The sequence below is a fragment of the Oncorhynchus clarkii genome, chromosome 18 (genome assembly GCF_045791955.1).
Source record: "Oncorhynchus clarkii lewisi isolate Uvic-CL-2024 chromosome 18, UVic_Ocla_1.0, whole genome shotgun sequence".
Taxonomy (NCBI): domain Eukaryota; kingdom Metazoa; phylum Chordata; class Actinopteri; order Salmoniformes; family Salmonidae; genus Oncorhynchus; species Oncorhynchus clarkii.
The window spans coordinates 11,710,267-11,735,794 of record NC_092164.1 but is presented as its reverse complement, the minus strand read 5'-3'; the positions used below and the strand labels follow the sequence as shown (position 1 = coordinate 11,735,794).

Sequence of the window (25,528 nt, the reverse complement as noted above, 5' to 3'; positions counted from 1 at the left end):
GAATAGGGTGCTATTTCAGTACACTATAGTATATGGAATAGGGTGCTATTTCAGTACACTATAGTATATGGAATAGGGTGCTATTTCAATATACTATAGTATATGGAATTGGGTGCTATTTCAATATACTATAGTATATGGAATTGGGTGCTATTTCAGTACACTATAGTATATGGAATAGGGTGCTATTTCAGTACACTATATTATATGGAATAGGGTTCTATTTCAGTACACTATAGTATATGGAATAGGGTGCTATTTCTGCTCAACCTATGACTGTTGTGTTAACCCACTGTTGTGTCTGATATTTGTGATGTCTCTTCCTGTGTGTCTGGCGTCGGCCACGCCTCCTCTCCCTGTTTGTGTGACGTCTGCTCCTCCTCATTTCAACTCAGTCCAATGGGAGTTATTCCCCTCCCAGCAGGGCACATCTAATCCCATCAGATACATTCTGTCCCCCTTACTTCTCCATCAGTGAGTGCACTCCCAAAGCCGATGGATAGAGCACCCTGATTTGTGTGTGTGTGTGTGTGTGTTTCTGTACACGTGCATGTGAATGTTCAATACTCTATGCACATTGTAAACAGTCATCACTCATGTCTACATTGTGCTTCCGTATACACAGAGAATAGTAACGCATGTGAAGGAAAATAGAAAGGTTCCTGTCCAGGCTCTAGGCTTTTTCTCCCCGTAACAATAGAGATGTGTCATTCAGAACCTATTCAGCTTCCCCTTCTTACTCTGAAACCCCTTCCAACTGGCCTTTCTACATGTTCATTATAAAAGATAACCCCATTCACGTACCATTACCTCAGCATGTTGCTTGTTGTCTCTGTTGTCCCTCCACATCCTGTTTGCTGTTCATTGTGTATTCTCCCCTCCCCCTGACTGCCAGCCTAGGTCTTTTCCTTTCACCATCCTCCTATCTCATTGTTTCTCTATTTACGTTCTAGCTCTTCTTCTCTCCCTGTGAAGAATACAACCATAACAAGCCCACACCATGCAGTTTTCTTGTCTGTCTGTCTGTCTGCAGTGGAGACAGAGGCTCCGGTTAACTTGACCTACACCCTGTTGAACGAGACGGAGGAGGAAGCTGGCCGCACCGCCATGGTGTCCTGGGTTTACCCCAATCCCTCCCACATCCAGTACGGTTGGATCACCCTGGTCTTCGAGCTGCAGTACCGACGCATCACCGAGCCCAACAACTGGAAGGTAGAGAGAGAGAGAGAGAGAGAACGCAAGATGGAGAGGGGGAAATAGAGCGAGAGAGAGAGAGGTGGGGGGGGGGGGAAGAGAGCGGGGGAAAGAGCGAGAGAGGGGGGGAAAGAGAGAGAGAGAGCACGCAAGATGGAGAGGGGGAAATAGAGCGAGAGAGAGAGAGGTGGGGGGGAAAGAGAGAGAGAGAGAGGGGTAGAGGGGGACAGAGAGAGAGGGAGGGGTGTAGGTGCAGTGTTTATCATCACCATTTGATGGTGTTAAGCGTGTGATGTGGGAAGCATGTCATGTCCTTGATTGATTCTTTAAGAGGAAGATGTGCTTATTTCACAGTTAAACCGGGAGTTTGCCTGTTACCCACGTTACGACCGATGATCCTGCCTCTTTGTCAGATGAGAGAAGAGAAAGAATAGAAACAAACAGAAACGCAGCAGCTCTCTATGGCTTCATGGTTTAGTCTGGCTGAACGGTGAAAGATCTTTTTTTAAACAGTACCATATTATTTCAACAGTATCGGATTTTTAAACTGTCACTTTAACCAGTATCACACTACTCATCACCTTCTGTCACCTCTATCCCATGTAGCTCAGTTGGTATAGCATGGTGCTTGCAACGCCAGGGTTGTGGGTTTGATTCCCATGGGGGACCAGTATGAAAATGTATGTACTCACTACTGTAAATTGCTCTGGATAAGAGCATCTGCTAAATGATGTATGTGTACTGTAACTGCTACTGACAGCTCACTATCGCCCCCTGTGTGTCTGCAGGTGAAGGGCTTGCTGAGAGAGCCTTGTCTGGAGCTGCTGGATCTGCCGGTAGGAGAGTACATTGTCAGGGTGAGATGCCGTTCCCGCAACAACGGCCTCTGGAGCAAGTGGAGCACCCCTGTCCTACTCTGTGTCCCAGTCAAATCTACCCTCGGTAGGGACTCTTAACTGTCTGATGATTTAGTTACAGTCAACTCCTAATCTGAAGCATTAGGCTATAACATAACAGAATGTGGAAAAGGGGTCTGAATACTTTCTGAATGCACTGTTCGTGTGCCTCAAACACTGCCAAGCGCCTATGAATAGGAAACTGCCAATGTCATATCTATCTAAAGTACAGCACAGTGTCTGTACTGTTATATATGCCTGTCACATGTAGTCTATAAGGCCAGTTTCCAGAGTGGTCCTGTTTTCCTGGTAGGATTTGTGATTCTGAAAAAATCCATTGACAAGATTCTTTGCTTTTGTTTAATTTGCTGACTGACTGAGATTACTGGTCCATTAAGAAGTACAGTATGTAGTAATACTTCTCAGTGGACCAGTAATCTCAGTCAGTCATTAGACAATGGGTAGGTCAAGGCCTGTTCTCTCTAGTGACCTCACCTCATTATAAGTCTCTCAACAGATGTTACCTGGATGCACCTCCACCGCAGGGAGCGTGTGCGTGTGTGTGTGTGTGTGTGTGTGTGTGTGTGTGTGTGTGTGCATGTGTGTGTGTGACAGTCAGTCTGTCACTACCATACTGCCTCAGAAATACTGTATTTCCTGACATTGGAAATACATAGAACATTAACTGTCAATTAAACAGCCTTATTCAAGACGGTCATGTTTATTAGCCTTATAAAACTTTTCATGGTGTAATAGCCTCATAACATAACATGGGTTAATCATTAAAGCGAAAGGTACTGTCTATACAATGTTTATCTCATAAGTGTAAGTTACATAATGTGCTTCTTCAGTGAAATAAATTGATTTAAACAGTAACTGTTTGTTCCAGTCAGCCTGAGTGTCACTGTTGGAGATGTAATCCTTCTCACGAGGTCCTGCTGTTTGATTTGGGGTTCAGTTCAGTTTCCTACCAGCTGCTGCTCTCAACAAGAGTCGTAAGACCAACCTGGTTAACGGATTAACCGTTTTTAGCGTTCACCCAAATGTCATAAACCTGGATTTGAGTTTCCCGGACAACCAGGGCACCTGAGAGGCCCGGTGAAATGTTAAGAGGCTGATGTTTTATAATATGGATTATTTTGATAGCTGAATGATTTTGGCATGTATTTCTTCATGTTTATAAATTGTTGATCCGTGTATTCACCAGAACAGTGCATAGAAAAATATATCAGTCTGTTAGAAAAAGCCGACAGTGAATGCAGATATCCATAGAGATGGTTAGAGTCATTAACCTCTCGTTTTATCCCCCAGGTGCTGTTGCCGTGACGAACCAGCCCCACATCTACTACTGCCGCTCGCCCAACATGGAGGTCTTCACCTGCTGGTGGCATCCCCTTGACAACAACTCAGAGAGTGATGACAACATCACCTACAGCCTCACCTACTCCTTAGAGTACGTACTATTACTGTACAATGCATTTGTATTCAGACCCCTTGATCCACATTTTATTAAGTTACAGCCTTATTCTAAAATGGATTACATTTTTTAAATCCTGCTCAATCTACACACAATACCCCATATTGACAAAGTGAAAACACAGCTACTTTCAGGTCTCTCCAGAGATGTTAGATCAGGTTCAGGTCCGGGATCTGGCTGGGCCTCTAAAGGACATTCAGAGACTTGTCCCCAAAGCCAGTCCTGCATTGTACTTAGGGTCGGTGTCTTGTTGGAAGGTGAATCTTTGTCCCGGTTTGAGGTCCTGAGTGCTCTGGAGCAGGTTTTCATCAAGGATCTCTCTGTACTTTGCTCTGTTCACCTTTCCCTCAAACCTGACTTGTCTCCCAGTCGCTGCCGCTGAAAAACATCCCCGCAGCATGATGCTGCCACCACCATGCTTCACCATATGAGTGATGCCAGGTTACCTCCAGACGTGACGCATGGCATTCAGGCCAAAGAGTTCAATCTTGGTTTCATCAGACCAGAGAATCTTGTTTCTCATGGTCTGAGAGTGCTTTAGGTGCCTTTTGGCAAATTCCAAGCTGGCTGTCATGTGCCTTTTACTGTGGAGTGACTTCCGTCTGGCCACTCTACCATAAAGGCCTGATTGGTGGAGTGCTGCAGAGATTGTTGTCCTTCTGGAAGGTTCTCCCATCTCCACAGAGGAACTCTGGAGCTCATTCAGAGTAACCATTGGGTTCTTGGTCACCTCCCAGACCAAGGCCCTTCTACCCCGATTGCTCAGTTTGGCTGGGCGGCCACCTCTAGGAAAAGTCTTTGTGGTTCCATACTTCTTCCATTTCAGAACGATGGAGGCCACTGTGTTCTTGGGGACCTTCATTGCTGCATAACTGTTTTGGTACCCTTCCCCAGATCTGTGCCTCGACGCATCCTGTCTCGAAGCTCTACAGACAACTCCTTAGACATCATGGCTTTTGCTCTGACATGCACTGGCAACTGTGGTAACTTATATAGACAGGTGTGTGCCTTTCCAAATCATGTCCAATCAATTGAATTTTTCACAAGTGGACTCCAAGTTGTAGAAACATCTCAAGGACGATCAATGGAAACAGGGTACACCTGAGCTCAATTTCGAGTCTCGTAGCAAAGGGTCTGAATACTTATGTAAATAAGGTATTTCTGTTTTGTTTTTTATGAATGTGCAAGTATGTGTGATTATGGGGTATTGTGTGTAGATTCCTGAGGGATTCTTTTTATTTAATCAATTTAAGAATAAGGCTGTAAAGTAACAAATTGTGGAAAAAGACAACGGGTCTGAATACTTTCCGAAGGCACTGTATATACACACACCAGGTACTATATACTGTATACATACACACACCAGGTACTATATACTGTATACATACACACACCAGGTACCATATACTGTATACATACACACACCAGGTACTATATACTGTATACATACACACACCAGGTACTATATACTGTATATACATACACACACACCAGGTACTATATACTGTATACATACACACACCAGGTACTATATACTGTATACATACACACACCAGGTACTATATACTGTATACATACACACACCAGGTACTATATACTGTATACATACACACACCAGGTACTATATACTGTATACATACACACACCAGGTACTATATACTGTATATACATACACACACACACCAGGTACTATATACTGTATATACACACACCAGGTACTATATACTGTATATATACACACACCGGGTACTATATACTGTATATATACACACCCCCGGCTTTATATACTGTATATATACACACACCAGGCTTTATATACTGTATATACACTGCTCAAAAAAATAAAGGGAACACTTAAACAACACAATGTAACTCCAAGTCAATCACACTTCTGTGAAATCAAACTGTCCACTTAGGAAGCAACACTTATTGACAATAAATTTCACAGGCTGTTGTGCAAATGGAATAGACAACAGGTGGAAATTATAGGCAATTAGCAAGACACCCCCAATAAAGGAATGGTTCTGCAGGTGGTGACCACAGGCCACTTCTCAGTTCCTATGCTTCCTGGCTGATGTTTTGGTCACTTTTGAATGCTGGGGGTGCTTTCACTCTAGTGGTAGCATGAGACGGAGTCTACAACCCACACAAGTGGCTCAGGTAGTGCAGCTCATCCAGGATGGCACATCAATGCGAGCTGTGGCAAGAAGGTTTGCTGTGTCTGTCAGCGTAGTGTCCAGAGCATGGAGGCGCTACCAGGAGACAGACCAGTACATCAGGAGACGTGGAGGAGGCCGTAGGATGGCAACAACCCAGCAGCAGGACCGCTACCTCCGCCTTTGTGCAAGGAGGAGCAGGAGGAGCACTGCCAGAGCCCTGCAAAATGACCTCCAGCAGGCCACAAATGTGCATGTGTCTGCTCAAACGGTCAGAAACAGACTCCATGAGGGTGGTATGAGGGCCCGACGTCCACAGGTGGGGGTTGTGCTTACAGCCCAACACCGTGCAGGACGTTTGGCATTTGCCAGAGAACACCAAGATTGGCAAATTCACCACTGGTGCCCTGTGCTCTTCACAGATGAAAGCAGATTCACACTGAGCACGTGACAGACGTGACAGAGTCTGGAGACGCCGTGGAGAACGTTCTGCTGCCTGCAACATCCTCCAGCATGACCGGTTTGGCGGTGGGTCAGTCATGGTGTAGGGTGGCATTTCTTTGGGGTGCCGCACAGCCCTCCATGTGCTCGCCAGAGGTAGCCTGACTGCCATTAGGTACCGAGATGAGATCCTCAGACCCCTTGTGAGACCATATGCCATATGCTGGTGCGGTTGGCCCTGGGTTCCTCCTAATGCAAGACAATGCTAGACCTCACGTGGCTGGAGTGTGTCAGCAGTTCCTGCAAGAGGAAGGCAATGATGCTATGGACTGGCCCGCCCGTTCCCCAGACCTGAATCCAATTGAGCACATCTGGGACATCATGTCTCGCTCCATCCACCAACGCCACGTTGCACCGCAGACTGTCCAGGAGTTGGCGGATGCTTTAGTCCAGGTCTGGGAGGAGATCCCTCAGGAGACCATCCGCCACCTCATCAGGAGCATGCCCAGGCGTTGTAGGGAGGTCATACAGGCACGCGGAGGCCACACACACTACTGAGCCTCATTTTGACTTGTTTTAAGGACATTACATCAAAGTTGGATCAGCCTGTAGTGTGGTTTTCCACTTTAATTTTGAGTGTCACTCCAAATCCAGACCTCCATGGGTTGATAAATTTAATTTCCATTGATAATTTGTGTGTGATTTTGTTGTCAGCACATTCAACGATGTAAAGAAAAAAGTATTTAATAAGAATATTTCATTCATTCAGATCTAGGATGTGTTATTTTAGTGTTCCCTTTATTTTTTTGAGCAGTGTATATATATACACACCATGTACTATATACTGTATATATACACACCATGTACGATATATATATATATATATATATATATATATATACATACACACATTGTACTCTCCTTGTTGCAGGATTGGTAGTGGATAAAATCCTGCATTCATTAAAAAACACCTTGAAATATTCTTAGACTAGTTTTTAATTTCAAGTCTTTTTTTCTCAGTAAATGCAGGTATTTTCATTCTATCACATTGTGTAGTAACAATGTATCCAATTCAATTGAATTGAATTGACCATATCATTCCTTTCTTGTTTGTCACAGAAAGGGCCCGAGGCGTGAGTGTCCAGACTATGTAACGGGCGGCCCCAACAGTTGTCACTTTGACAGTGGCCACACATCCATCTGGACCATATACTGCATGAACGTGATGGCCAGGACCTCCCACGGAGTGTTCAGCTCCAAGGACCACTGTCTGGACGTGGCTGATATAGGTACAGGGTGATTGTAACATGCGTTGTTTGAAGGAGACCAAGGCGCAGCGTAATTTGTGGTCAGCATATATTTATTTAACCTCTAGCGACCAGCAATCCCGTATCCGGGAGCGTAATCATAGCCTCAAGCACATTACCATAACGCAAAGTTTCCTATTCATGAAAATTGCAAATGAAATTAAATAAATATATTCAAACACAAGCTTAGCCTTTTGTTAACAACACTGTCATCTCAGATTTTCAAAATATGCTTTTCAACCAAAGCTACACAAGCATTTGTGTAAGAGTATTGATAGCCTAGCATAGCATTAAGCCTAGCATTCAGCAGGCAATATTTTCACAAAAACAAGAAAAGCATTCAAATAAAATAATTTACCTTTGAAGAACGCTAGACAAGCATTTGTGTAAATTTAGCATGGCATAATGCTATTCTAGGCTGTGCTGGCAGCAGGCAACATTTTCACAAAAATAAGAAAAGCAACCAAATTAAATCATTTACCTTTGAAGAACTTCAGATGCTTTCACTCAGGAGACTCCGTTAGATAGCAAATGTTCCTTTTTTCCAAAAATAATATTTTTGTAGGCGAAAAACGTCACGTTTGTTCATCCTGCTTGGCTGAGAAATCTATAACGCATTAGCATAACGCAAGTTTTTCTATTCATGAAAATCGCAAATGAAATTAAATAAATATATTGAAACAAAAGCTTAGCCTTTTGTTAACACTGTCATCTCAGATTTTCAAAATATGCTTTTCAACCAAAGCTACACAAGCATTTGTGTAAGAGTATTGATAGCCTAGCATAGCATTAAGCCTAGCATTCAGCAGGCAATATTTTCACAAAAACAAGAAAAGCATTCAAATAAAATAATTTACCTTTGAAGAACTTCGGATGTTTTCAATGCGGAGACTCTCAGATAGCAAATGTTAATTTTTTCCAAAAATATTATTTGTGTAGGAGAAATCCCGCCGTTATGTTCATCACTTTTGGCTAAGAAAAAAAAACGAAAATTCATTCACTACAACGCCGAACTTTTTTCCAAATTAACTCCATAATATCGACAGAAACATGGCAAACGTTGTTTAGAATCATCCTCAAGGTGTTTTTCACATATCTATTCGATGATAAATCCTTCGTGGCAGTTGGGTTTCTCCTCAGTAGCAAACGGAAAAGTACTTGCAGCTGGAGATTACGCAATAATTGCAACGGAGGACACCAAGCGACCACCTGGTAAATGTAGTCTCTTAGGGTCAATCTTCCAATGATATGCCTACAAATGTCCCAATGTTGCAGACACCTTGGGGAAAACGTGGAAAAGGTAAGCTGACTCCTAGCTCCTCCACAGCCATATAAGGAGTCATTGCCATGAGGCGGTTTCAAAAAATGCAGCACTTCCTGATTGTATATTTATCTGGGTTTTTTCTGTAACATCAGTTCTGTGGCACTCACAGACAATATCTTTGCAGTTTTGGAAACATCAGTGTTTTCTTTCCAAAGCTGTCAATTATATGCATAGTCGAGCATATTTTCGGGACAAAATCTCTTGTTTAAAACGGGAACGTTTTTCATCCAAAAATTAAAAGAGCAACCCCTATATCGAAGAAGTTATGAGAACCAGCAACAAAATAACAAAGTGAAACCAAAACGAACGTACCGTTCCGTAGGCTACAATAGCTGTACAAAAACAAGATCACACAACATAGGTGGGAAAAAGGCTACCTACGTATGATTCCCAATCAGAGACAACGATCGACAGCTGCCTCTGATTGGGAACCTGTAATGGCAGATTTCCTCCTCTTCGTCTGATTGAGAACCATATCAGGCCAAACATAGAAATTCCCCGTGTGCCCCCCCAAAACATTTTTGGGGCTGCGTCTCGGGCTTCCTTCCACGCCGCCGTGCTGACTCCATTCGCCGGTATCCCTCCTCACACTGCTCCAGAGAATCCCAGGCGGGCTCCGGCACTCTCCTTGGGTCGACCGACCACCTGTCTATCTCCTCCCAAGTAGTAACATAGTCCAGATATCGTTGCCTCTCCTGCTGCTGCTGCTGCTGCCCGTTACCACGCCGCTTGGTCCTCTGTTAGTGGGTGTTTCTGTAACGGCAGATTTCCTCCTCTTCGTCTGAAGAGGAGTAAGGATCGGACCAAGATGCGCCGTGGTAAGTGTTCATCACGATTTTAATAAGAAAAGCACTGAACACTATGAAATACAAAAACAATAAACAAATACGTGAAATAACCAAACCGAAACAGTACCGTGTGGCAACAAACACCCACAAACCAACATTGAAACCCAGGCTACCTAAATCTGGTTCTCAATCAGGGACAATGATAAACAGCTGCCTCTGATTGAGAACCATATCAGGCCAAACATAGAAATGAAAAAACATAGAAAAACACACATAGACTGCCCACCCCAACTCACGCCCTGACCATACTAAATAAAGACAAAACAAAGGAAATAAAGGTCAGAACGTGACAGAACCACACTCAGCCAAACACAAAGAAATACAAAACATAAAATGCCCACCCCACATCACACCCTGACCTCACCAAATAGAGAAATAAAATGTCTCTCTGTGGTCAGGGCATAGACCCCGCTCCATCTCTGGTTCCCCCCACTTTGGTGGCGCCTCTGGTGCGGGGACCCTCGTCGCCGACCCCGGAATGGGAAACCTCTGTAGTCTCCGGCCTGGGGACCGTCGCTGGAGGCTCCGGACTGCGGATTATCCCTGGAGGCTTCGTGCCATGGATCATCACTGGAAGCTTCGGGCCATGGATCATCACTGAGGGCTTCCTTTGTGGAGCCGGAACAGGTCTCACCGGACTGAGGAGACGTACTGGAAGCCTGGTGCGTGGAGCTGCCACAGGCCTTACCAGGCTGGGGAGACATACTGGAGGCCTGGTGCGTGGAACCGGAACAGGTCTCACCGGACTGGGGAGATGCACTGGAAGCCTGGTGTGTGGAGCAGGCACAGGATACACTGGGCCATGGAGGTGCATGGGGGTCTCAGGCGCAGAGGGGAATAGGGTGCTATTTCAGTACACTATAGTATATGGAATAGGGTGCTATTTCAGTACACTATAGTATATGGAATAGGGTGCTATTTCAGTACACTACAGTATATGGAATAGGGTGCTATTTCAGAACACTATAGTATATGGAATAGGGTGCTATTTCAGGACACTATAGTATATGGAATAGGGTGCTATTTCGGCTCAACCTACAACTGTTGTGTTAACCCACTGTTGTGTCTGATATTTGTGATGTCTCTTCCTGTGTGTCTGGCGTCGGCCACACCTCCTCTCCCTGTTTATGTGACGTCAGCTCTTCCTCATTTCAACCCAGTCCAATGGGAGTTAGTCCCCTCCCAGCAGGGCACATCTGATCCCATCAGACACATTCTGTCCCCCTTACTTCTCCATTACCTCAGCATGTTGCTTATTGTCTCTGTTGTCCCTCCACATCCTGTTTGCTGTTCATTGTGTATTCTCCCCTCCCCCTGACTGCCAGCCTAGGCCTTTTCCTTTCACCATCCTCCTATCTCATTGTTTCTCTATTTACGTTCTGGCTCTTCTTCTCTCCCTGTGAAGCATACAACCATAACAAGCCCACACCATGCAGTTTTCTTGTCTGTCTGTCTGTCTGCAGTGGAGACAGAGGCTCCGGTTAACTTGACCTACACCCTGTTGAACGAGACGGAGGAGGAAGCTGGCCGCACCGCCATGGTGTCCTGGGTTTACCCCAATCCCTCCCACATCCAGTACGGTTGGATCACCCTGGTCTTCGAGCTGCAGTACCGACGCATCACCGAGCCCAACAACTGGAAGGTAGAGAGAGAGAGAGAGAGGGGAGAGAGAGAGACGGAGAGGGACAGAGAGAGAGAGGGGTGTAGGTGCAGTGTTTATCAACACCATTTGAGGGTGTTAAGCGTGTGATGTGGGAAGCATGTCATGTCAGTGATTGATTCTTTAAGAGGAAGATGTGCTTATTTCACAGTTAAACCGGGAGTTTGCCTGTTACCCACGTTACGACCGATGATCCTGCCTCTTTGTCAGATGAGAGAAGAGAAAGAATAGAAACAAACAGAAACGCAGCAGCTCTCTATGGCTTCATGGTTTAGTCTGGCTGAACGGTGAAAGATCTTTTTTTAAACAGTACCATATTATTTCAACAGTATCGGAACTGTCACTTTAACCAGTATCACACTACTCATCACCTTCTGTCACCTCTATCCCGTGTAGCTCATTGGGTATAGCATGGTGCTTGCAACGCCAGGGTTGTGGGTTTGATTCCCATGGGGGACCAGTATGAAAAATGTATGAAAATGTATGTACTCACTACTGTAAATTGCTCTGGATAAGAGCATCTGCTAAATGATGTATGTGTACTGTAACTGCTACTGACAGCTCACTATCGCCCCCTGTGTGTCTGCAGGTGAAGGGCTTGCTGAGAGAGCCTTGTCTGGAGCTGCTGGATCTGCCCGTAGGAGAGTACATTGTCAGGGTGAGATGCCGTTCCCGGAACAACGGCCTCTGGAGCAAGTGGAGCACCCCTGTCCTACTCTGTGTCCCAGTCAAATCTACCCCCGGTAGGGACTCTTAACTGTCTGATGATTCAGTTACTGTCTGCACCTACCCACAGTCAACTCCTAATCTGAAGCACTGTTATATGACCCATATGGAATGGAGTAATATGGCATATGGAATGGAATGATATGGCATACGGAATGATCTAGATGTGTGCTGTCTTTGTCCCTTACAGATAAGCTGCTGGCTCTGCTTTTGGTGACCGGTGTTGGGGTCATGTTGTTGCTAGTCATCGGCTTTGGAATTATCCTACAGGGCAAGAGGTAGGGAAACACACACACGTAAACAACGATGTAAACAATTATGTAAACATCAAATGCATGTTTGATTTTTTTCAAAGACTTAAGATACAGCGTTTTATTCATCACATAAAGGATGTAAAGGAGATAAATGTGTGCAGGAGTGATCTTGTATTGATATATAAACCCTTCTATATGAAACACACATGCTGTATAGGCTGTAATATCATGAAATATAATTTGTAGAAAGTGTATTGATGGTTCTCTCTGATCCCTGTCTTTGGTGTAGGATAAAAACATTCCTTCTGCCTCCAATTCCCAAACCACGCATCAGAGGCATCAATCCCCTGCTTCTGAAGGTAAATACACACACACACACATACTCATGCACACACACACACACACACACACACACACGCACGCGCAGACACACACACACACACGCACGCGCAGACACACACACACACACGTACGCGCAGACACACACACACGCACACACACGCGCAGGCACACACACACGCGCAGACACACACACACAAACACACGCGCGCGCGCACACACACACACAGACAGACAGACAGACAGACAGACAGACAGACAGACAGACAGACAGACAGACACACACACCAGCCTGGTGACTTATAACAATTCTCTGTCCCCTCCCCTTCCTATCTTCTCTATCCCCTTCCCTTCCTATCTTCTCTATCCCCTCCCCTTCCTATCTTCTCTTTCCCCTCCCCTTCCTATCTTCTCTGTCTCCTCCCCTTCCTATCTTCTCTGTCTCCTCCTCTTCCTATCTTCACTATCCCCTTCCCTTCCTATCTTCTCTATCCCCTCCCCTTCCTATCTTCTCTTTCCCCTCCCCTTCCTATCTTCTCTGTCCCCTCCCCTTCCTATCTCCTCTGTCCCCTCCCCTTCCTTTCTTCTCTATCCCCTCCTCTTCCTATCTTCTCTAACCCCTCCCCTTCCTATCTTCTCTGTCCCCTCCCCTTCCTATCTTCTCTATCCCCTCCCCTTCCTATCTTCTCTATCCCCTCCCCTTCCTATCTTCTCTGTCCCCTCCCCTTCCTATCTTCTCTAACCCCTCCCCTTCCTATCTTCTCTATCCCCTCACCTTCCTATCTTCTCTGTCCCCTCCCCTTCCTATCTTCTCTGTCCCCTCCCCTTCCTATCTTCTCTAACCCCTCACCTTCCTATCTTCTCTATCCCCTCACCTTCCTTTCTCCTTTTTTCCTCCCTCCTTTTCATCTTTCTCCTCCTTCCTTCTCTCTCAGAAAGGGGGCTTTGATGAGATCAACCGTCATTTCATCTCCTTCCATGGCTATAAGCCCCCAAGCTACAGCGAGGAGGAGGTCTGGGACTCTGTCAGCATGGACAACAACCAGTCTCTCCAGGCTCCCCAGGGGATCCTAGCAGTCCGGAAGGAGGATTATGATATGGCCATCCACAGCCAACTACTGGTCCAGACCACCTCCAGCCACGCCCCTTATACCCCAGTCCCCGCCTCTTACACCCCAGTCCCCGCCCCTTACTGTCAGGCTCCAGTGGAAGCCTTCCCGACCCCGTGGGAATGGCCAACAGCAAACCCCGACCAGTCAGAGCTTCTGGTCTTCCCGGGCACTGACTACAGCATGATGGTGGATCCCACCCCTGTCCCGCCTCCGGACCAGCAGGCCCCACCCCCATCATCCACCCAGGGCTTCTACACGTGCGTGAACATGCTGGGTGACAACGGACAAGTGCATCTGGTGCCCTGCCTGCCCAACCACCTGAAATACAGCCCCTATGTACAGCTGGAGGAGGAGCTAGAGGAAGGAGGGCTGGAGAAGAGCAGCCAGTTAGATGACTACCTGGCTAAGAAGATGGAGGCAGTAGCCAACGGGAGTGCTCCGGGAGAGACAGTGGTAGAGACAGAGGTGGAGACAGAGAGTGTGGAGCAGAGTGAAGTGGCTGTGCCTTTACTGCCTGGAACCACTGGCACACAGGGCAACATGGTGTGACCAGTTAGCACACATACTCACTCACACACACACACACACACACACACACACACACACACACACACACACACACACACACACACACACACACACACACACACACACACACACACACACACACACACACACAGCAACAGGAATTACTCCAGGCTAAAATGAGGATGTTAACTCATGGATGGACCTTTTTATATACCTCCTTAATATACTAACATAATGATGTGTTTTTGTGAGTTCACCGGCCTGGGACATGAGTCCTTTGTGTCTACCCCCCCCCCCCCCCCTCCCTTGCCTGCCAAATGACAGTGACACTGCTGGACAGACACTGCTGCCACCTCTATTCACTGCTGATATGGCAGGGACCATGTTCAGACTACATTCTCTCTGCGGGGAATCAGAGATGCAGCATTTGACTGTGAGGTTTTCTTTCAGAGCAGAACCGAGGTCGGGATACAAGATGGATTCCTTTTGACGCAGAAAATCTGACAAGATGAAAAAAAAATACATAAACTTGTGTCTTGAACAATAACAATAGATTCTCTGTAGAACTACAACTGTTGTTGTGTGGACTGAGTCACTGAAAGGTCAATATACTCACCTGTTCTTCGGTCCAATCTTGTTAGATAATAATGCCTGCGAACTCTCTTGTTGTTGGATGTAGAATTAATGACCAACCACTCTGTGAAAGATTTTTAACAGTCAGGTTTTAGGGCTCTGTGAACTCATTTAATTGGATTTAGGTGAAAAGTTTGACGAATGCAAGAATATCAGTTGTACTTCACTGAGACCAGTCATAGCCGTTCTGAGGCCCTGGCAGAAGTTAGCCTGCATTTAGAGAACAGTGGAGCACACCAAAGATCTGAACACCCAGACCAAGAGAGCAGTACACTTCTTCAAATATAAATGCATTTTTAGTGAGAAATGATTGTAACTATTAGAATGAATGAATTACAGAGGAAATACTTTAATATATCAAATGCACTATTGACGAGAAATATAACGAGGCAATGTTATAATAATAATAATGATAACAGTAAAGTACACTTAGAAAGTGAACTGTCTGGGTTCAATCCATGAACTAAATCCCAGATTTAACTGTATAACATACTCAGGAACTCAACCAAGCATACAGTAGGAAGTCCACCCAGTAAAGGTGCAGTCTACTTTCAGTCCCGTGTGACGGCACAACCAAGCATACAGTAGGAAGTCAACCCAGTAAAGGTGCAGTCTACTTTCAGTCCCGTGTGACGGCACAACCAAGCATACAGTAGGAAGTCAACCCAGTAAAGGTGCAGTCTACTTTCAGTCCCGTGTGACGGCACAAACATGCATACACTCAAAACTTGTTTTCCTTTTCTTGAATTTTTGGTCAGAAATGAAACTACAGATTGCACTGTATTCAAATCAAGTGATGGTCATTTTTGGTAACATTTATAATTTTCAGTCTGTAAAACAGCCTTCACTATGCAGTGCTACATGTGCTCTGATTATTAACCTCTAGCGTCTAGCCATCCCGGATCCGGGATCGTGAATACAGCCTCAAGCTCATTACCATAACGCAACGTTAACTATTCATGAAAATCGCAAATGAAATTAAATAAATATGCTAGCTCTCAAGCTTAGCCTTTTGTTAACAACACTGTCATCTCAGATTTTCAAAATATGCTTCTCAACCATAGGAAAACAATCATTTGTGTAACAGTAGCTAGCTAGCGTAGCATTTAGCGTTAGCATTAGCGTTAGCATTCAGCAGGCAACATTTTCACAAAAACCAGAAAAGCATTCAAATAAAATAATTTACCTTTGAAGAACTTCAGATGTTTTCAATGAGGAGACTCTGTTAGATAGCAAATGTTCAGTTTTTCCTGAAAGATTATTTGTTTAGGAGAAATCGCTCCGTTTGGTGCGTCACGTTTGGCTACCAAAAAAAACGAAAATCCAGTCATCAAAACGCCAAACTTTTTTCCAAATTAACTCCATAATATCGACTGAAACATGGCAAACGTTGTTTAGAACCAATCCTCAATGTGTTTTTCACATATCTCTTCGATGATATATCGTTCGTGGAAGTGTGCTTTCTGTCCTGAATCCCAGGAGAAAATGCCCGCAACTGAAGATTACGCACCAATTTAGACAAAGGACACCGGGCGGACCCCTGGAAAATGTAGTCTCTTATGGCCAATCTTCCAATGATATGCCTACAAATACGTCACAATGCTGCAGACATCTTGAAGAAACGACAGAAAGCGCAGGCTCGTTCCTGGTGCATTCACAGCCATATAAGGAGACATTGGAAAACAGAGCTTCAGAAATTCTGCTCATTTCCTGTTTGAAGTTTCATCTTGGTTTCGCCTGTAGCATGAGTTCTGTGGCACTCACAGATAATATCTTTGCAGTTTTGGAAACGTTAGACTGTTTTCTTTCCAAAGCTGTCAATTATATGCATAGTCGAGCATCTTTTTGTGACAAAATATTGCGCTTAAAACGGGCACGTTTTTTAATGTTTTTTTTTTAAATGTTTTTTTTACGTTTTTTATGAAATAGCGCCCCCATAGATTCAACAGGTTAACTACATGCTGGATTTGAAAGCACTTATTTACCAGAACATAATGTTATGTACAGGAACAAGACATTTTCACCACACCCACATACTTGAGTAGATGTGTTTTTCACAGTGATTTCTTCATAAAATCTTCTTTGACAAGCTTTCCTGGTGAATAGGAGGGCATGTGTGCTATTTAGACAATGGAGGCTTTTATAATGACAAAAGTAAGACGCTCCCAGATGCTAGGAAGATAACCTTGAAGGTGTGTGGATGGCAGTCTAATATTTTCAGAGGATTTTTACACTAAATATATGCATTGTTTTCTGAAAGAAACATGGAGAAACAAATAATATGCATCACCTGTGAAATAAAGCAGTCTCAGAGCATTTGAAATGTCGGGGTACAGTTTAATAACATCGGAAGCAGTTCATTAGCCATTTAACACACTGGATACCGATGATAACACACACAGTACGATATGATGCAACGAGTAACTTAAATACTTTGCACTAAAACACTGTGTTCCTATTACACTGGCCCTGTGGATGGACCTTGGTTAGTCTGTTACACTGGCCATGTGGATGGACCTTGGTTAGTCTGTTACACACACTGTCCCCGTGGATGGACCTTGGTTAGTCTGAAACACTGGCCCTGTGGCTGGACCTTGGTTAGTCTGAAACACTGGCCCTGTGGATGGGCCTTGGTTAGTCTGAAACACTGGCCCTGTGGATGGACCTTGGTTAGTCTGAAACACTGGCCCTGTGGATGGACCTTGGTTAGTCTGTTACACTGGCCCTGTGGATGGACCTTGGTTACTCTGAAACACTGGCCCTGTGGATGGACCTTGGTTAGTCTGAAACAATGGCCCTGTGGATGGACCTTGGTTAGTCTGTTACACTGGCCCTATGGATGGACCTTGGTTAGTCTGTTACAATGGCCCTGTGGATGGACCTTGGTTAGTCTGAAACACTGGCCCTGTGGATGGACCTTGGTTAGTCTGAAACACTGGCCCTGTGGATGGACCTTGGTTAGTCTGAAACACTGGCCTTGTGGATAGACCTTGGTTAGTCTGAAACACTGGCCCTGTGGATGGACCTTGGTTAGTCTGAAACACTGGCCCTGTGGATGGACCTTGGTTAGTCTGAAACACTGGCCCTGTGGATGGACCTTGGTTAGTCTGAAACACTGGCCCTGTGGATGGACCTTGGTTAGTCTGAAACACTGGCCCTGTGGATGGACCTTGGTGAGTCTGTTTTACGTGTTGGTACATTTTTAAGGTTTAAATGACTGATGTTTTTAATGTCTCTCTCTTGGTTTTTCTCGCTCCCCCCCTCTCTATGAAGTCAGGTGGTTTCTCTACTATCAGTAGTCCTGTACAGTGCTTTTCTCTGTGTTGTCATACTGTTCTGTTCACTGTTGTACTCTGCTGTGCCGCTTCAAGTTTGTGCCTTGACTTGACTGTGTGGAACTCTCCTGTCCTTATAAGTGCTCACACTGGTAGACTGAAATGATATATTTTTCTAACGAGATAGACACACACACACAGACACACGATAACACAGACAACAGCGGTATTTGTGAAGGCCATATAGGACACGTAGAAGCAGTCAGGTCAAATTGTTTCTGTTCTGTACATTGGATACGGTGGGGTGGGTGAGTAATGTTGTTTGTTTTGGAAGCTATGTCCCCTGCTGCAAGATCTTTCCCATGCAGTGAATAAAGCCTACTGCTGACCTGTCTCCACTTCAGCCTCGTCCATTCTCCTGAACACTCTCACACACGGACACACCACTACCTCTGATCGACTCTGGCAGGAATTCCCTAGTAGCGAGTGTTGCACTTCACTGAAAGCTAAAATAACCATCATCTATCGCAGCTGGGATTCAAATATTTAAAGGGCAGATGTGATTCCACGTCATTATCCAATGAAAATGTCAGTCAAATGCCAACCTGTCGACAGAAAACTGTATGTGTGTCTGTGTGTCTCTCTCTGTATTTGTGTGTGTGTGCGTGTGTGTGTACTGTACTAGTCAAAAGTTTGGACACACATACTCATTCAAGGGTTTTTCTTTATTTTTACTAATTTCTACATTGTAGAATAATAGACATCAAAACAATGAAATAATACATACGGAATCATGTAGTAACCAAAAAAGTGTTAAACAAATCCAAATATATTTGAGATTCTACAAAGTAACCACCCTTTGCCTTGATGACAGCTTTGCACACTCTAGGCATTCTCTCAACCAGCTTCATGAGGTAGTCACCTGGAATGCATTTGGTCTCCGTGAGGTTGTGGCCCATTTGCGGTGGGCCTGGGATCCTTACTTGGGTATCTTCACAGATGGATCAAAGGATCCAGGCAGTGGGAGAGCAGGGTTTGTTTCGGATATACTAGGGGAGGTGGCTGTCTGATGGAGTTTGTCTTCTCTGCTGAAATGCTAGCACTAGTGTGGACATTGGGATGGGTGGAAGAAGTGGGGACTAAAAGAGTAATTGTGTGTTCAGACTCTGCTGCCAGCCTGGTTGCACTGAAAGAAGGGAAGTTAAAGGCACACCCAGACCTGATAATAGATATGTTGATGGTTCTTCATAGGGTGAGGCAGAAAGGGTGTAAAGTACAGAACCAAAGTTTGGACTCACCTACACACCTCATTTCAGGGTTTTTCTCTATTTGTACTATTTTCTACATTATAGAATAATAGTGAACACATCAAACCTATGAAATAACACATATGGAATCGTGTAGTAACCGAAAAAGTGATAAACAAATCAAAATATTTATTTTAGATTTTAGATTCTTCAAAGTAGCCACCATTTGCCTTGATGACAGCTGTGCATACTAAACAAATAAAAAATATATTTTAGATTCTTCAAAGTAGCCACCCTTTGCCTTGATGACAGCTTTGCACACTCTTGGCATTCTCTCAACCAGCTTCATGAGTTAGTCACCTGGAATGCATTTCAATTAACAGGTGTGCCTTGTTAAATTTCTTCTTAAAGCATTTGAGCCAATCAGTTGTGTTGGGACAAGTTAGGGGTGGTATACAGAAGATAGTCCTATTTGGTAAAAGACCAAGTCCAAATTATGGCAAGAACAGCTCAAATAAGCAAAGAAAAATTACAGTCTATCATTACTTTAAGACATGAAGGTCAGTCAATACTGCAAATATCAATAACTTTGAAAGTTTCTTCAAGTGCAGTCGCAGAAACCATTAAGCGCTATGATGAAACTGTCTCTCATGAGGACCACCACAGGAAAGGAAGATCCAGAGTTACCTCTGCTGCAGAGGATATGTTCATTAGAGTTATCAGCCTCAGAAAATGCAGCCCAAATAAATGCTTCACAGAGTTCAAGGAACAGACACATCTCAACATCAACTGTTCAGAGAAGACTGTGAATCAGGCCTTCATGGTCGAATTGCTGCAAAGAAACCATTACTAAAGGACACCAAAAGGTGAAGAGACTTGCTTGGGTTAAGAAACACGAGCAATGGACATTAGACCGGTGGAAATTTGTCCTTTGGTCTGATGAATCCAAATTTGAGATTTTTGGTTCCAACCGCTGTTTCTTTGTGAGATGCAGAGTACATGTCTGGTTCTCACCGTGAAGCATGGTGAAGGAGGTGTGATGGTGTGGGGGTGCTTTGCAAGTGACACTGTCTGTGATTTATTTAGAATTCAAGGCACACTTAACCAGCATGGCTACCACAGCATTGTGCAGCGATATGCCATCCCATCTGGTTTGCACTTACTGAGACTATAATTTTTTTTTCAACAGGACAATAACCCAAACACACCTCCAGGCTGTGTAAATGCTATTTGACCAAGACGGAGAGTGATGGAGTGCTGCATCAGATGACCTGGCCTCCACAATCACCCAACCACAACCCAATTGAGATGGTGTGAGATGAGTTGGACCGCAGAGTGAGGGAAAAGCAGCCAACAAGTGCTCAGCATATGTGGGAACTCCTTCAAGACTGTTGGAAAAGGGGGTTCCGGTGACACAACTTAGGAAATGGCTGCCTAGTTTTTCACACTGCACATCGGTTGGGTATTTCCCCTCCCCCTAAATTCAAGTATTTACTCTGAGCATTGTAATAACTTACGCAAAATTGAAAGGGGAAAATAGGAAAAGGTCGCGGAGCTACAGCAACAGCCCGTAACAAGACAGCAGAAGATATAATCGTTGATGAACCCGAGATGGCTAATGCCAGCGCAAATAAGATAGCAGCAGCAAAAGAACCCTCATTTCGTGAGGTGATAAAGGAGGAATTGCGCGAGGCGCTCACAGGCTTACAAGAGGAACTTCGAGAAGATGTAAGAAAATAACTAAATGAGTTCAAGAAGGACATTAACCAGAAACTTGGAGAAAACAAAGAAGAACTTCACAGCATATCTACAAGAATGGGTGTTAGGAATTTTATGAATAATGACTAAACAATATCCCCATTTTAAATAGAACTGTAACTAAGTAAACTTATACTCTGTTTTATTATATCTGATTAACAATATGAATTCATAAGTGAGGGATTGTGGAGCCTGAAACAGGGGGTAATTACATTAAATAAATACCATTCCAGCCAGGTTGGAGAAGATTGGAAGTGTTTTTTTTAAGTAAGCAGAAAGGGTAATTAACCTATGGTTGAACCGACTCAACTTAGCTCTGGAATGTTCAGATAAGGCAGTATGTGTCTTCTTAGGTTTTCTATTAGCTGGAACTGTCTGCTGAATGGTGATGGATGAAAACTTCGGAAGGTTTATCTCGAATGAACTTTTGAACTTGGGAGAAAGAATACCTATGACGTCATATTTTGTATATAAACTGTTGTTCGTGGTTACATGGCAGCGCGCTCCGAGAATAAATACTATTATCTATTTTTGATAAGACTGGTCTCTGTCTATTTTATACAAATAAAAATCTTACAAATTCTCATAAAATAGACTAAGTGAATTCAATTAATGAAAACATATTGGAATAATGAAATTATACTAACAATGGGGGACACAGAACAGCGCATTGGGCAAACAGACACATGGAACTCTGCAGTCAAGGAAATACTTGAACAGTCACTGAAAACCAACACGCACTACAGGTAAAAGTGACAGAACTCGAGGGTTTCTCACATCGAAACAACATTAGACTTTATAATGTAGTAGAGGGTGCAGAAAAATACTCTATGCCCAAATTCGTGGATGGTCGATTCAAAGACATAATTGAAGACGACACTGACGACACTGGGAATTGAGAGAGCACACCGAGCTCTGGCCCCAAACCCTCTCAGCAGCGCCCCACCAAGACCCATAATAGTACGGTTCCTAAAATTCTCAGTCAAAGAGAAAGTCTTACATGCAACCTGGAAAAAGCCTGTTAGCTTCCAAGGCCAACGAGTGTTCTGTGATCATGACTAAGTGGAAGAGATACTGAAAAGAAGGAAAGATTACACCCCCATTAAGAAAGCACTTAAAAAGAAGGGTATTCGCTTCCAAACACCATTCCCTGCAAAAATGTGAGTATTTCTGGAAAATGACCCGGTTACATACAAGCATGCAGACGAGGCGGCTGAGGATCTGAAGTCGAGGGGCATCCCAGTGGAGTATACCGCCAGGAGAAAGGCGACATCACCGGCGGAAAGACTCGAGCAGGCTCTCCTATGGATCGTTGTTGACAAGCAGAGTCATGGCGAAAGAGGGAAACCACCTCGGAGAGAGGACGTTCACATCCGAGAGAGACTCAGGCATTTCCAACGGGAAGGTGGAAGACGCTGAATCGGATTTAACCGAATTAATAGTTACCGCGAGCGGTAAGCGGGTTGTTACGGTTGACATGGCAATAGGTATAATATCTCCCCTATTTTCCCCCCAATGCTGAACAAGGGTGAGTAGCCAAAAGTGTGTTCTTTATGAACACACTAAGTAGCATCACGTTAATAACATGTATTTGAACTAAGGATTAATGACACATTGACAACGGGGTGACAGAAGGGCATATTGAGGGGAGGATTCATGATATGCAAGCATGACCGATATAGTTTTCACTTGTAATTAACCGATGTGTATAAGCAACGAAATAGGCGCCCTTATTATTTTCGGTTCCACCAGGTCTTGTTTGTGACTACGTCACGCATTTTCATATCTGAGCAAGGGGCCCATCCTGCGGACAGGCTCATCCCCTCAAACCCCAGAGGCAAGAGACAGTCCTCTGACATGGGAGTCCCACTTTGGTTTACTTTATTATCGCTCTTGAATTTTAGTTCATTTTTAGGTTCGAGATAAGCAGGCAGATATGGTGCACAGGTTTTTCAAATTTATATCGATGCATCATGTGGAATTTAAGCTCATAATAAGTCTCAACGTAAACGGACTGGGGAGTGCCATCAAGAGAAGTAAGGTCATAAGTCTCAATGTAAACGGACTGGGGAGTGACACCAAGAGAAGTAAGGTCATAGCAAAGATGAAACGGGAGAGAGGTGACATACTATTCTGGCAGGAAACTCACTTATCCACACCTGAACACGAGAAACTCAAGAAAATGGGAAATAGGAACACTTTTTTTCTTCTTACAAAATGGGTAGAAGGGGAGTTGAACGCTTGACACCAAATTCAGTTAATTTAGAGTTTATGTCAGAAATAAAAGACAAGGAGGGTAGATTTTTACTTGTTAAATGTAAACTGGATAACAAGGAAGTTACATTTATTTAATGTAAACGTGCCCCCATGGAGTGACATGGTCTTCTACAGGAAGGTGTTTGATTTAATTGCCACAGAAACCTCTGGCACTCTTATCTGTGGGGGGGATTTTAACACCATTTTAAACTCAAAATTGGACAGCACAAATCAAAATAGGAAAATGAGTCTAGTTGCTAAAAAGATCAATAGGATACTGCAGGATCTAGGACTGCTCGATGTATGGCGTGACACCCACGAGACCGATAAGGAATATACTTTTTACTCAGCCCGCCACACTGAATACTCCAGGTTAGACTATTTTTTCATGTACAGTGCAGATAGACACGGGCTTAAGGATTGTTGGATCAGGCAGAGCGACTTATCAGATCATAATAGAGTTTACCTTACTCTACACCTTGATAGCAAACCAAGAAATACTCTATGGAGACTTAATACAAGCATGCTAAATGATCCAGCATTCAAGGAATCAATAGAGTCAGAATTTAACATCTATCTGGAGAATAATTATAATGGGGAAGTATCTCCTGCTATATTGTGGGATGCAGCTGAGGCGGTTATTAGAGGAAAGATCATAGCCACATCATCTCTCAAGAAAATGATTAAAGCACAGAAACTGCTGAAATTACAGGAAACCCTGTTCTAAGAAACTTAGAACGATCTCATAGTCAATACAAAGACCCTTTTATATTATGAGAGATTCAAAAGGTAAAACAGGAAATTGACCAGATTTATAGAGAAGAAGTAGAGAAAAAGCTCAGGTTCCTGAAACAACAATGTTATGAAGCAGGCTCAAAAGCAACCAAATTACTAGCATGGGGACTCAATGCAATGAAACAACAAGCACAGAATACCATTTTCAAAATAAAAGACCCCAAAACAAAGAAAACCACATGCAAATTAGATGAAATACAGAATGCATTTGAATCATATAACACATCTGTACAAACAACCAGAGAAGGCAGATGCACAGACAATAGAGCATTTTTTGAACTCACTTGATCTCCCCTCAATTGGGGCAGAGCAACATGATGGACTACCTTAAGAAATATCCACTGAAGAAATTAATAAACAATATCTCAACTAAAAGTAAACAAGTCTCCAGGCCCTGATGGCTTCCCTTCAGAATGGTTCAAGACCTTCAGAGAACAACTAACACCTCTACTTAAGGCCCTGATGGCTTCCCTTCAGAATGGTTCAAGACCTTCAGAGAACAACTAACACCTCTACTTAAGGCCCTGATGGCTTCCCTTCAGAATGGTTCAAGACCTTCAGAGAACAACTAACACCTCTATTTAAGGCCCTGATGGCTTCCCCTCAGAATGGTTCAAGACCATCAGAGAACAACTAACACCTCTAATTAAGGCCTGTTTTAACTGGACTCTGCGGGAGGGGGGTCTCCCACTGTCTTGGAGAGAGGCCATCATATCTGTAATCCCAAAAGAGGGTAAAGATAAGAAGGAATGCAGTTCATATAGACCTATCGCAATTCTTAACACGGATTATAAACTATATGCATCAATAGTAGCCAAAAGAATGGAGAACATAATCCCAGAATTGATTGATGGAGATCAAACTGGTTTCATACAAAATAGGCAGACACAGGACAATATAAGGAGAACACTACAGTGCCTTGCGAAAGTATTCGGCCCCCTTGAACTTTGCGACCTTTTGCCACATTTCAGGCTTCAAACATAAAGATATAAAACTGTATTTTTTTGTGAAGAATCAACAACAAGTGGGACACAATCATGAAGTGGAACGACATTTATTGGATATTTCAAACTTTTTTAACAAATCAAAAACTGAAAAATTGGGCGTGCAAAATTATTCAGCCCCTTTACTTTCAGTGCAGCAAACTCTCTCCAGAAGTTCAGTGAGGATCTCTGAATGATCCAATGTTGACCTAAATGACTAATGATGATAAATACAATCCACCTGTGTGTAATCAAGTCTCCGTATAAATGCACCTGCACTGTGATAGTCTCAGAGGTCCGTTAAAAGCGCAGAGAGCAT

General features: G+C 43.9%; 2 protein-coding genes across 2 annotated transcripts in view; both read left to right on the top strand.

Annotated features, from left to right (window-relative positions):
- Positions 1-2,150, top strand: part of LOC139373954 (prolactin receptor-like) — an 87,626-nt gene extending 85,476 nt beyond the window's left edge. The window contains exons 13-14 of the mRNA XM_071115037.1: positions 1,034-1,212; positions 1,983-2,150. Coding sequence (XP_070971138.1) covers positions 1,034-1,212; positions 1,983-2,150 — 347 coding nt within the window. The remainder of the gene's footprint in view (positions 1-1,033; positions 1,213-1,982) is intronic.
- A 1,257-nt stretch (positions 2,151-3,407) lies between these two features.
- Positions 3,408-14,413, top strand: LOC139372993 (prolactin receptor-like). Its single transcript, XM_071112911.1, has 7 exons — positions 3,408-3,543; positions 7,284-7,453; positions 11,107-11,285; positions 11,893-12,046; positions 12,220-12,307; positions 12,573-12,642; positions 13,558-14,413. Exons 1-7 carry the CDS (start codon positions 3,455-3,457, stop codon positions 14,281-14,283), a joined length of 1,476 nt encoding a protein of 491 aa, XP_070969012.1. The 5' UTR covers positions 3,408-3,454; the 3' UTR covers positions 14,284-14,413.
- The last annotated feature ends 11,115 nt before the right edge of the window (positions 14,414-25,528 follow it).